The sequence below is a fragment of the Monomorium pharaonis genome, chromosome 5 (genome assembly GCF_013373865.1).
Source record: "Monomorium pharaonis isolate MP-MQ-018 chromosome 5, ASM1337386v2, whole genome shotgun sequence".
NCBI classification, from domain to species: Eukaryota; Metazoa; Arthropoda; class Insecta; order Hymenoptera; family Formicidae; genus Monomorium; species Monomorium pharaonis.
In genome coordinates this window covers 8,479,490-8,493,699 of record NC_050471.1, presented here as the reverse complement: position 1 = coordinate 8,493,699, position 14,210 = coordinate 8,479,490, and the positions used below count along the sequence as shown (strand labels likewise).

At 33.2% G+C, this 14,210-nt stretch overlaps 2 protein-coding genes across 2 annotated transcripts; one reads left to right on the top strand and one right to left on the bottom strand.

Annotated features, from left to right (window-relative positions):
* The first annotated feature begins 466 nt into the window (after nt 1-466).
* On the top strand, nt 467-3,130 carry LOC105832925 (cleavage and polyadenylation specificity factor 73). The gene has a single exon (XM_012674262.3). The coding sequence runs from the start codon at nt 871-873 to the stop codon at nt 2,929-2,931; it is 2,061 nt and encodes a 686-aa protein (XP_012529716.1). The 5' UTR covers nt 467-870; the 3' UTR covers nt 2,932-3,130.
* A 253-nt stretch (nt 3,131-3,383) lies between these two features.
* On the bottom strand, nt 3,384-14,190 carry LOC105832927 (DNA polymerase theta). Its single transcript, XM_012674263.3, has 21 exons — nt 13,378-14,190; nt 12,578-12,808; nt 12,223-12,476; nt 12,009-12,141; nt 11,672-11,873; nt 11,279-11,474; nt 11,033-11,202; nt 10,525-10,792; nt 10,120-10,450; nt 9,886-10,027; nt 9,350-9,593; nt 9,026-9,167; nt 6,899-8,921; nt 6,585-6,790; nt 6,130-6,331; nt 5,864-6,045; nt 5,614-5,733; nt 5,028-5,363; nt 4,602-4,866; nt 4,172-4,389; nt 3,384-4,078 (listed from the first exon to the last, which is right to left on the bottom strand). Exons 1-21 carry the CDS (start codon nt 14,032-14,034, stop codon nt 3,941-3,943), a joined length of 6,660 nt encoding a protein of 2,219 aa, XP_012529717.2. The 5' UTR covers nt 14,035-14,190; the 3' UTR covers nt 3,384-3,940.
* Nucleotides 14,191-14,210: the final 20 nt, after the last annotated feature.

The window sequence follows — 14,210 nt, the reverse complement described above, 5'->3', positions numbered from 1 at the left end:
CATATAAAAGTCCAATCATGACTTGTTTATTTCGTTGCTACACTAGAGCAATAAATTAAAGTGAGACAAATATGTTGTACGTATCTCACCTTAATTTGTTGCATTAGTGTTGACTTGTTGACTAGTGTTGCAGTGCTGCGAAAAAGAACAGGGGCTCGATTCTTGAAGTCATTCGCAAGAGAAACGTATACGCAAATACTCGCTCTAACAGAAAGTTGTAAGTTTATTGGTTAATAGCCATACGATAGCCAATAAATTTCCAACTTTTCTGTAAGATCAGAATTTGCGAATACGTTTCTCTTGCGAATGAATTCAAGAATAGAGCCCCAGGGGCTCGATTCTTGAATTCATTCGCAAGAAAACGTATGCGCAAATACCCGCTCTAACAGAAAAGTTGCAAGTTTATTGGTTAAAAGCCATACGATAGCCAATAAATTTTCAACTTTTCTGTAAGAACAGAATTTGCGAATACGTTTCTCTTGCAAATAAATTCAAGAATCGAGCCCCAGGTCTCTTATTGAACAACACTGATAACAGCACAGTTCTATTGGCTACATTTGATTACTCGTTTACTTTTTAATACAGCTATGGCGTCTACGATTTTTTATTTTTTCTCTTTTCTTCTCTTAAATACTTGGAAAGAGAGAAATCAATTGTATATAATAGTTATCTTTATTTTAAGTGCAGAAAGTGTAATGTAGTACAGTTAAAAAGAACAATATTTCATAGATTTGTTGTGCGGCACATAACCTTAAAATGTCTGCCGCCTGATGTGCGTTCTTTCGAGGAAGTTATAGCATAAAGTACGACATAATATTAAAAAATAGTAAAGGATTAATTTTGTAAAGAAATTTAATCGTTTTTGGCGAAATGTCGTCTAGGAAAAAGAACGATACGCAAGTACCGGCTGAGGAGAGCGATCTGCTCTCCATCCGGCCCCTCGGTGCGGGCCAGGAAGTTGGTAGGTCATGTATCATGTTGGAATTTAAAGGGAAGAAAATCATGCTAGACTGTGGTATCCATCCCGGCCTTTCGGGGATGGATGCCCTCCCGTTCGTCGATCTAGTTGAGGCCGACGAGATCGATCTGCTGTTGATCTCGCACTTTCACCTGGACCACTGTGGAGCGCTGCCCTGGTTTCTGCTGAAGACGAGCTTCAAGGGCCGCTGCTTCATGACGCACGCCACCAAGGCGATTTATCGCTGGCTACTGTCCGACTACATCAAGGTGAGCAACATAGCCACTGAGCAGATGTTATACACAGAATCCGATCTGGAGACCAGCATGGATAAGATAGAAACGATCAACTTTCACGAGGAGAAAGACGTATTTGGGATTAAATTCTGGGCGTACAACGCAGGCCACGTGCTGGGCGCTGCTATGTTCATGATAGAGATTGCCGGCGTGAAGATTCTATACACGGGAGACTTCAGCCGGCAGGAAGACAGGCATTTGATGGCCGCTGAGATCCCAAACATCCATCCGGATGTGTTGATCACGGAGTCCACCTACGGTACGCACATCCACGAGAAGCGGGAGGATCGCGAGGGCAGATTTACGAATCTTGTGCATGAGATCGTTAACAGGGGCGGCCGATGTCTGATTCCGGTGTTCGCCCTGGGTAGAGCGCAGGAGCTCCTTCTCATTCTGGACGAGTATTGGAGCCAGCACTCAGAGTTGCACGAGATCCCGATCTATTATGCCTCTTCTCTGGCGAAGAAGTGCATGGCTGTCTATCAGACATATGTGAATGCCATGAATGACAAGATCAGACGGCAGATAGCCATTAACAATCCCTTTGTGTTCAAACACATCTCTAATCTGAAGGGAATCGATCACTTCGAGGACATTGGGCCGTGTGTGGTGATGGCCTCGCCTGGTATGATGCAGAGTGGCTTGTCCAGAGAATTATTCGAATCTTGGTGCACAGATGCGAAAAACGGCGTAATAATAGCTGGTTATTGCGTGGAGGGTACGCTAGCCAAGACGATTCTGTCCGAGCCAGAGGAAATTACGACTATGTCTGGGCAAAAATTGCCGCTGAAGATGTCCGTCGACTACATATCATTTTCAGCGCACACCGATTATCAACAAACGTCGGAGTTCATACGTACGCTGAAACCACCGCACGTAGTGCTGGTACATGGTGAGCAGAATGAGATGGGTCGATTGAAGGCAGCGTTGCAGCGAGAATACGAGGATGATCCCAGCACCACCATGGAGATACACAACCCGCGAAATACGGTCGCGGTTGAGCTCTATTTCCGGGGTGAGAAGACCGCCAAGGTGATGGGCATGTTGGCGATGGAAACCCCGAGACCGGGACAGAAGTTGTCTGGTGTGTTGGTAAAGAGGAACTTCAATTATCACATGTTGGCGCCGTGCGACTTGTCCAAGTACACGGACATGAGCATGAGCCAGGTCATACAACGGCAGAGTGTATACTTCTCCGCATCGCTGCCCGTGCTGAAGCACCTGTTGACGCAGATAGCCGGCAGCCTGGAAGTCGTGGACGACAAGAAGCTGAGGGTGTTCAAGAACGTTGATGTCACAATCGACGGGAAGATCGTCACGATGGAGTGGATGGCGACGCCGGTGAACGACATGTACGCGGATTCTGTTCTGACCGCGATTCTACAAGCCGAGCTAATGGACCAGTCGCCAAAGGTTTTGCCCGCCCCGACGAAGATGGACAGGATGCACTTCAAGGAGTGTCTCATCGAGATGCTACAAGAGATGTTCGGCGAAGATTCGGTGCCCAAGATATTTAAAGGCGAGAAACTCTACGTCACGGTGAACGGTAAAAAAGCGCATATAGATCTGCTTAATTTGGAGGTGACCAGCAAAGAGGACGAGACCTTCCAGCAGATAGTGCAAACAGCAGTAACCAAGTTGCATCAGTCGTTGGCACCACCTTGTGATGTAATATAGCGTAAATAGATATTTTCATATAATCGCTATAATAAATATCATATTATACTGTTAATAATATATTTATTCTTTGTAAACAATTGACAGTGTCCCGTGTATTCGTACAAGTAATTTTAGTATTGTAACTCGTCCATTATAAATTACATTATATCATAACGATAATCTCTTATATTATTCTATAAAGATTATACATTATGAAGACTGGTAATATTTCATATTACGTATTACATTTAAAAGATGAAGTTTAATATTATATCTCATATTTTTTAAATAGTGTCGATTTAATTTTTTTGTCTTTTTTACAGTAAAATAAGAAAGAAACTTAAATAACAAGAAGCGATGTATATATAAAGAAATATATGTAAAATATTTTTTATTGAAGAAGTGTTAAAATTATAATCTTTTCCTTTCTTGAACTTTGAAAATTAAGGAACATACATATAAAAATTTATCAAAGAAGATATTACAATCCATTATATAAACTATTTACAATTTCTATTAACTTCTATTTTTCTTATGTGCATAATAAAAAGATTGAGGTAAACTGCACTAAGAATATTTACACATTTTAGCAATATCAAAGATAAAGTATCTTTACTTTTAAATATTAACACGATCGATTCAATTAAACTTCAATATATAATAAATTTTTTTTATAAATATGGAAAAATTTAGATATTGATTTTTAAATAAAATATTAAAATTGATCTTTAAAAACGATAATTAATACTTCATCAAAAGATACTAAATTTCATTTTAACTATTTACAATTTTCGTTAATCCTAAATTTATCACTATATTTATCACTCTATAATAAAAATAATATATGAATTAAAATAAACAATCGAGTATTTACAATTTCCATAAATATAAAAAATATTATATAAAAAATATTTGATAAATGTTGGCATGATCCATAAATAATTAACCATGATCAATTACTTTAAAAATGTATAAAAATAACGATTTAAAAAAGAAATGATTAGCGCGTCATGATTAGAAATGTCTACTAAAATTGATAATCATTTAAATCTCCCCATGCAGGCCCAACTTTGACTTTTATTGGCAACGGCACAGTAAGTTGGCATACATTTTCCATCGATTCTTTGATTATTACAGCAACTTCTTTTAAATCTGCTAAATTCACCTGAAATAGTATAAAAAAATTATTTATGGCATTTTGTAAATAGCCATAAAACCTGAATTATTTGAATTTCTAATAGATAGAATTGATACTTACTTCATATAACAATTCATCGTGTAACTGCAAAACTAAATAACCACCTCTCTGTTGCAAATTGCTTCGTAGTCTACGGGTGGTATGTACCTCTGGAAATATCATAGCCGAATCTGGAAAGTAGCTTCTTAACTTGTCCTCTATATTTATCATAGCTTTCTTGACTATGTCTGCAGCAGAACCTTGCACCTTTGTATTTACAGCTTGTCGTTCTGCTTGCGCTAAAATTCAACAGATACGCAATTTATTAAGGAGGTATTCTGAAAATTTGTTTATTTTTAAGAATTTTTTAAAAGAAAACTATTCTTTTATTAAAATATGTCAAGTTTTTAATTTCCAAAAATAGATTTTTTGCTTTCTAGAGTAGAATACTTCCTTAATTTTTAAAAAAATGCAAACACAATTAATCATATATGATGATGAACATTCTTACCTCTTGTAGATGATTTTGTACTTTTTAAATCTGGAAGCTGTCTACGTCTTCCGAGTAGAGTTGTCACATATCCATCGCGGTGCGCTTGTTCTAGTGCGTCATTTAACCATTTATATATTCCAGGATATGCGCCCATAAAAGACTCTAAAAACTCCTGAGCTTCGGGTTCACTTATACATAGATTTTCGGCCAATGACTTTACTCCCATGCCGTAAATCATACCGTAGCATAATTGCTTAGTACGCTGACGCATTTCATTGCTTACCTAAATAATAATTTGGATAATTGAAATTTAATGTAATTAACATAATACAGTAATTTAAATCACAAGTTAGCGAGTGCTTAATCAGCTTTATTATAATCTATGATTTATTTTTAATCAACAGCATATTGGATTTTTATGTTAATCATAATATTAGTGAATACCTGTTCTTCGGTTACATTATTCCATTTGGCAGCAATATTTTTAAAAATGTCACCCGGCTGTCTCATGATTTTGCACAATACTGAATCTTGCGAAAAATGAGTCAAAAGGCGTAATTCGAGTTGACAATAGTCGGCAGATAGCATTATGTTACCTAAAGTCGGTACAAATGCCATTCTTACGCTTAAAACAAGATTATTGTCTGCGAAACTGAAATCTTTTGGCACATTTTGCAAATTTGGTTCGTGCATTGAGACTCTTCCTGTCACTGTACAAGTGATACAATTACCATGAATACGAGAATCGTTTTGGGCCAGTTTTAATAATGGATAGATCATCTAAAAATAAAACACATTCAATAAAATATAATTTTATTAAAGTTTTTTTCTATTTTCTATATTTTCTATTGGATTTTTACATATTTTTTTAATTCAAAGTAGAATAGAACAAATAAAAAACAAAAAAATTTGTAAAAAATATATATAATAAATATGAAATGGAAAAAAAATTATTTACTATTGTAATATAATAATATATTATTATAAGCATATCAGGAAAATAAAATTAATCTACTTATCGTGTAATTACTTTTGTTCTGGTTGAACTTAATTTTCGCCAGGAAATCACCAAACTTGATATCGGATTATCACATTTTTCCAAAACAGCCTTGCTTGTACTGACTTTTTTATCTTTATATAATCCTAATACCTATATAACATATATATTAGATATATATAATGTGTGTTATAACTATTAGGATTGTATAAAGATATAATGTGTATAATATATATGTATAAGGTTACGTAGTATATATACATAAAATAATAATTTCACAAACCTGGCCGACTTCTTTGGATGATGAAAAATTAAATTTTCTACCTGCCAAATCGTAAGCTTTCGTTTCTAAAGATTGCATTTCGTTTGAAATAACCGATGACAGCTCTTGCAAAGATTTCAGATTCACGCCAATGCCTGATAATTCCATACAAGCTAAAACTGTCACGATTCTCATTTCTACTTCTGAAAATGGATATTAATAAATATTATAAAATAGAGTAATTACATCTGTGTGTGTTGTGTGTATCTATATGCTCCTTATTGTACCTCTAAATGTATAAAGTAAAGCAGGATTAAGTTCTCCTAATTTATTAGTGACATTATCCATCATATGCCATGTAAGCACAGCCTCTGCTGCTGATCTAAACTCGCCTGGTAAAGAGCTTTGCACATCCATCCCGGGACCAGCATAGTAGCAAGATTTTATACGTTTCATTATAATATTTCCTTGTGGAAAGTACTGTGCTATCTATTTAAAATTTAATGAATGTATTGATACAATTTTAATAATTCACATAGCATTAATAATCTTTTTTAGTTGACATTTGTTTAACAATATATGTTACTTATCTCTTACAAGGGAAAATTTTCTACTCAGAAATTTAAACAATTATGAAACTTTTTACATATACATAGAGGATGTGTAATAAACTATTTTTTACCCAAATGTTATTAAAAGAAATACATTTTCTTAGTACAATAAAATATAGTTAAAATCTCACCATGTCATTGAAATTTCTCTCGAAATCATTAGTATACAACCAATGTGCAATTATAGGATCAAGAAATCTACATTTGGCAGTGATTCCACAGCATTGGTGCAGGAGTTTATACATATCTTTTATTGCGAAGCATCTCATGTACAAAGTTGTATCATAAAATAATTCTTTCAACAGAGCCATTTGTTCCTTTCCAGAGACTTTTGATTCTGGAACAATTATTATATAAAATAAAATCTATAATGATAAAAAATGATACAAAAAGATAATTTGCAATTAAAGGACATGAACTGAAACGATTCTGATGTTTCTGTTACCTTGTGAGTTACTGAAAGAGATATAATACGCAATATTGCTTTCCCAAGATATTGCAACGCCGCGAATTTCTTTATTTCCATGCGCATAATTCCCAGATCTTCTTATTCTTCGTTTTCCTTCTGTATTGAAAGAAAAAATCTTCGACCCTATATTATTAATATTATCTATGTATGTGTCGCAATGTAAAGCTAACGCAATATCTTGCTTCTTCAATACTTCACGTTTAAATATATTAAACGTTGCTCTATTATTAGCAACTTTCACAATATTCAATGTATTCCAATCTATTGTTTCGTTCAACAAATTCTTTTGATTATTAGATAACGTATTTTCTATGTTTAATTTTACATTTTTATTTAAATTACTCGATTGTATCTCCTGTTGTTTTATCTTTAAAATTAATTGCGTCGAATTATTCACTACCTCATCTTCGGAATTATATACAATATTGTCAATATTGCAATTTGCACCGAATAACAGATTTTGTGCCAAAATTTCTTTTGGCTTTGCTTTTTGTTCTTTTTTTATATTGCTCTCTGTCTTGTCATTCAGTATTTCTCTTACAGGAGAATTTAAACAATTATTTATTTCCGCTATTGTTTCCTCGGCGAGTTTCTGAGAACGCAGTTTACGCATTTTCTCTAACGTCGTTCTCGTTCGATTTCTGTTACTGCTAAAAAGAGACTCGAAGTGTTGTTGCGAATCAACAATGAAGTCGTCCGAATCGAATTTGTTCGAATCAATAGACGTTTTTCGTTCCTTCTTGAAAACGATTATATTTGCCACAGGCGAATCTACTTCCTCTCCTACTTTTGGCAATTTAGGTTTTCGTGGTGCTTTTTTCTTAACTCCGACAGTATGTTTTTTAACCGTTTTATGTACAGCAATTTTGTCTTGTTTATTGTTTTGTGTGCAAGTTTTCATATTTTTTAACGTAATAGTTATATTAGTATTCACGATGTTTTTAATTTTGGGATTACACACTTCCTTCTTGGATTGGATTATATTTTGATCTTGAGCTATGTGTTTTAACAATCCTTCAGTATTATTCCACGAATCATCGCCCCACGATAACATGCTGGTTTTGGATTGTAAATTAGCTACACTTATTATATTCTTCATATTATTTTCTCCACACAATTGCACATTGCCAGTATTTGAACTTGCAGATTCCTTCTGTAACGCATTTGCGGTATTCAACTCGCTTACAAATAATTTTGAATCTGATTCCGTCAAATGCGCGATATCCATGACATTTTGTTCGAGAATCTCGCACATTTGGGTGTCAAGATTCAAACTGTCATCGAACAGACTAGGACTCCTTGAATAAGATGGTTTGACATCTCCACTTAAAATGGACGCGCTCTCGTTTTTATCTATGAGATTTTCATCGTTATTTTTTATCTTATTTGTGCTGAAAATTTTTAACTTTTTATTAGGTGTATCTTTAGCAATTGAGGACCTTTCTAATTTATTACTTTTTCTTTTAACGCTATTACCAGTCATGGGAGAACATTTCCATTTTTTATGGGTATTTAGTTGTTCATCGTCCGTTAACATATCAGGAGAACTTATATCAAGAAGAGTAGACGAATCTTTATCATCTTCTGTGATTTTAGGTGATAAATTGGCTTCATTAAAATGTTGATTGTTCAATTCAATTATTTCCTTGTTGTCGGACGCATTAGTATTATTAATCTTTTTTTGTGCATCAGTTTTCAGATTATCATCCTTTTGATTTTTGTTATACTTTTCATGTATCATATTTTCTATGATAGACGTTTTCATTTTTATAGTTTTTGTATGTGCATCAGATTTCAGATTATCATCCTTTTGATTATTGTTAGAGTTTTCATGCATTGTATTTTCTATAATAGACGTTTTCATTTTTATAGATCTTGAGTTCTCTATATTCAAATTCGTCTGAATTTGTTCTTTTCTGTCGGACATATCTTCAACATCTCTGATTTGCAAAGATTGCTTGTTCTGTTCCCATGGCACCTGTTCGAGTCCCAATTCATTCTATAAATAATTATTTTATTACGTTATTTTATTACAATGAATGATAGAAAGAGAAAGATAAAGAGAGAGAAAATGTACTTAAAAAATTTAAGAATGATATAAACCTGAATTAATATCCGCGCCTCTTGAACTAATAAAATTGCAGCTTCTCGAGGTGTAAGACCATCTCTTCCAGTAACGAATACTGTTCTCATTTTATTTCTCTTTTCCACTTCATATGCATACTCGCCTTCGTATTCTTTTTCGCTAAAATATACGTAAAAAACATTTAAAATAACACTGTAATAGTATGGTATATATTCATATATTGAATTTAATGCTAAATATATGTATAATTTTAAGCCAGAGTCATTAATGCGATTTTTATGTAAGGTAGAAAATAATTATTAATTTAACTATTAAGAGAGAGGAATTAATCAAATTCATACCTTTCAAAAGGGAGAGCATTGTAAAGCGCGCGTTCAACATTAAGTTCATTTGCAACAGCTAAGTCTGCCACAGTTTCTATTCCTCGTTTATACAGGCTCCTTGCTCGCAAGCCGTTTAACATCGGCAGACGCAACAAATCTAGCAATTCTCTGCTGACGCCAAACTGCAATCTCGTTTGAAACTGACTTACCAACAATTCCATGCAATTCCAACCTAATTGCTTGCAAAATTGAGTTACCATACCTAAAATTCATCATACATGTAGAAAATTTGCTCGAATAATAAATACAGTGACTGATAAAATTTTCAACCAATAAGTAATTTTATTGCTTATATATTGCCCAGATGAAGAATCTTTACACAAATAAAGATATAGTAGACAAATACTTAAATTCTAAAATCTAAAATATTTTGTTCTTAATTATAATAAAAAAATTTAATTAATTTACAATATAAACTGAATTATTTATTGACTGGAAACTATATTTAGCAGCCACCATATATCATTATAAATCTATTTGCTTTGCCAGTTTACCTGCGTATGTAGCAGCAGACTGTTGCAAGGTTTGCAACACACCGCGACAACATCCATATTTTTTACAAACTACGTGAAGTGGTACTTCTTTAACCAAATCGTGTAACGCCAATGCGCTGTAGAATCTCTTATGTATATTTAACTACGATACGAAATATTTATATTAGCAATTCTTCAAACTAATGTGGATATCAATTTTAATACTTTATATTTTCCTAGGACAAGCTCAGTTACCGATTTTCCAGGCTTAATGATTCCTCTAAGAGCTGACAACACAAAACGCTCTTCTACTCCAACGAGATTTCCAACTCTGCGTTCGCTCTCAGACATGCTGTTCCACAATTCGTGAAACGTCATCCAATCGACAGTACCAATTTGACATCCAGACGAAAGCGGAGTTACCAAATATATCACGTGCAATTCGGTATCCAAAACAAAACACCTTCGTGCTTTTTGTAATTCTTCAAACAGAAGCAATCCTTCTCTGGGAGGTATAGACGCGGCCAAACATGCTTTTCCAAGCGGCGTTGCTACCCATCTCGATTCTTGCTCTGTAGTTTGTAATCTATGCAAATGTAATCACAAATTATATAAATTAATTTAAATTCATAAAAAGAATTAAAAAATATATATACTTACAATAAGAATTCATTATCTAATAAGAATTTTATTGCTTCATTGGAAAATGTTCGCACATCAGACTGTTCATTCAAGCTTAACAAAGTACAATTAATATATAGCTCTAAGTCTTTGGGTGTGTATAAAACTTCACTGGCTACTGCTTCTAAGAGCGCCCTTATTAATAGCATAGAATCATTAAGACAAGATTCAATTGGATTCAAAGCTGCAGAAAGTAATGATGCAGCTGCATTACGTTCATTTGGTTTGCATATTAGTATACTTTCTCCTAAAAATTATAAAATTTTCGTTATTGTTGCATTTACATTGTTAGTAAATGATAGACAGTGTTTTATATAAATTTTTGATCTTAATTTAATTCAGAGGCAGTTACAAATAATTCTAATTAATTATATTATTTATTTTTAAGCTTTTCTTTCATAGACATTCACATAGACATTTTTCAATTTAATATAACCAAGATAACTAAATTATATTGTTCATTCTCTCGTTATTTCATATCTTTCACCTGCGTTGTCCTTCCCCATTCGACCAGCGCGTCCTATCATTTGTTTATAAGTTAAAGTATTCAATGGACTGCCACCAAATAGAGGTGATCTTATGATTACTCTTCGGGCAGGTAAGTTCACTCCACTACTTAATGTCGACGTTGCTATAAGAACCCTCAAGGATCCAGTTCTAGAATAACAATGTCAAGTTTAAAAATACACGAAATAAAATATTTGTCAACCAAGCCAAGTAAAAGCACGATTACCTAAAGGCTCCTTCAATGATATCTCGTTCGTCCATCGTGAGTCCAGCATGATGAAACGCAACCCCAAACGAAATTGTATTCTTTAAAATATTGTCTAGCCCACTTGGACTACGTTTTAATTGTTCTAATGTTTCATGAATTAACGTGGCATCAATTTCTTTCTTTAACATCTCACCAAGCTCTGTATTTTCACAACCTATCCACAGATTGAAATAAATTTAAGGGATAAAAATCTGTTTTTAATGCACTTTAATAATTGTGTTTTAAAATAAAATGTACATTATTGTAGTTTATAGGAAAAAAGAACGAAACAATGAAATCATAGAAAAATACAGAAAACTTGATAAAAAGGATAAATTTATATTCATTCATCTAAAGATAACTAAAGCAGACCTAACTTGAAGAAAGCTGTAGCAATTTGCTCTGCCAATTTCTCACACCATTTCTTTGTAGGACAAAAAATCAACAAGCTGTGACCGGTACTTATTGTCTCAATGCAAAGCTGCAAAATATTATCTACATCTGCTTTTAATTCTTGTAACTCTGTTAATGTTCTGACTAGATTCAATTTATTGTCATAAATATTTGTTCCCATCTAAAAGTAGAAATTATTTTAAATAATACAATATCAAAAACTCTTTCTGGACTATCTTAAACAAAATATCAAATTAATCTCCATTATCTCAAATCAATAAACGCAAAAAATAAAAATAATTTTTACATTTTTTACCTTGCAATATTCATTCAAAGGTATGGGCCGAAATTCAGTCTTGTATAATTCCGCACTTAGCCATTTGGCCAGCAGAGTCAGGTTCGGCAGTGTAGCTGACATACCTATCAATTGTATATTGATGTCGTTGTTGCTAAAATGTTAAATTATAAAAGATTTATAAAAGAATTATATTGCAAATTGGAATTCATTTACGATCCAAATACAAACTCACTGGAGAGTCATATATTTTAACTTTGTCAGGAGCAACTCTAATAGATAGCCACGATTAGGATCGCCGAGTAGATGTAATTCGTCTATTATCACAGCTCCTAAATTATCCAAGTCGTTCTCTTCCATCAAACGATTCACCAAAGAATTCGCTTTCTCTATGGTGGCTATCGCAACATGGGTGGCGGCGAATCCTCCAGGTGGGACATTTCCTCCCATAAATCCTTCCACTCTTATTCCAATGTCAGACAATAAATCCTGAATATCAAATTTATTAATTGCTTACAAGGAATATTGTGCAATTAAAAATATTTGTATAATAATTTTAATATATCTTTAATATATTTAATATATCTTACTTGAAAGTAATACATTTTTTCTCTAACAACAGAGACAAATGGTAGAATAAAAATCACTTTCTTCCTTCTTTCAAGAACAGTCTTAATTAAGAGAATTTCAGCGATAAAAGTTTTTCCTGCAGAGGTAGGTGCAGAATATACGAGATTCTTTCTTTCTTGTGTTACTAAGTGATTTGACAGACACTCCATTTGCCATTCAAACATACGTTCTACTCCACGGGCAATATATTTCTGAAAAACAACAATAATTATCAAAATTTATTTCCTTGTCATATAAATATAAAAAATGTAATTATAAAAATACTCCTTATATAGTGTAAAACCTTAAAAGTATTAACAATATTAATATACATAAATAACAATATTATATAACGATAATGTAATATTAATGATAATATATATGAAAGTATTATTTATACATGCAGATTTATACAAATATTAAATAAGAAGTAATTAAAAATAATGGCAGTTATTCTTTTTAACATAAATCAATATAACACACTTGATACAAAGAATTGTTGCAAATTAAAAATATATTAAAAATATATATGAATATGACATGTTTATCTATCACAATTTTGACTTGATTAATTGCACAACAAATACCTCAATAAATATTTAATATATATCTAAAAAAATATCTAAAATCTTTATTTAACAACACATCATGAAAATACATAATCAAAAATTTAAGAAGTTATAAAATTTTCCAATATACTTCAAGCATGTATAAATAATTTTAAAATGTATTATAACATGTAATTTAATATTTAATACCTGTAATAATAACAATTTAATACCTGTAGAATATTTGGTGGCAAACCCCACTCTGCCAATTTACAACGATCCTGAGTGCCCAGAGGTGGAGATGAAATAACAAACTCCGAATTTTCTCTATTGAACGTAGCATTAATGGCAGGTGACAACGTTCTGACATCGCTCTTACTCGTTGTATCTTGCGTTTTATTAGGAGACTTATTTTTACGAAAATTTGGAGTAAGAAATTTATCGTATTTCCTGAGATTGGCAGTTGTGTCGGGACAAAGTTTCTCTTTCAAATTAATATCAACATTCTCCTTGTTTGTTTTACGAGGGCTCCGTTTTCTTTGGGATGACAAGAGCCCGTTTTCTTTCGAACTTTTGGAGTCCGAGGATAAATTCTTCCTGCTGTTTACATTAGGAAATATAATACTGTCCTCCAAATATTTCGCGAAATCAGACACGTTCTCTGCTCCTTTTGCCCTTTTCGCGCCGGAATCAGACAGCTTTGGTTTATCCACATCATTCACCTTATTCGTGAGTTCCGAGAGTAGCAAGTTCGATGTGAAATATTTACCTAGGTCACTAACATTTTCTTGCTGCAGAGGAATTTTATCCCCGGCTCGCTCCTGCTCAATTCGATGTCTCTTTTCAACGTCTATACAAGCGAGTAAAGTGTCATCGCCGAAAGACTGCATTATTTCCTCACTCTACAAGTCTCTCGGCGAATCTAACAGAGAGACGATTTAAATCGTTCCAAGTGTTACCATCGATCCAATTAAGCCAACATCAATCAGAGTCAAGAAATTCCTGTAGTCGGAAATCCCTATTTAGTATTCAAAAGCGTTTATCCAATCAAAATAAAAAATTCTAT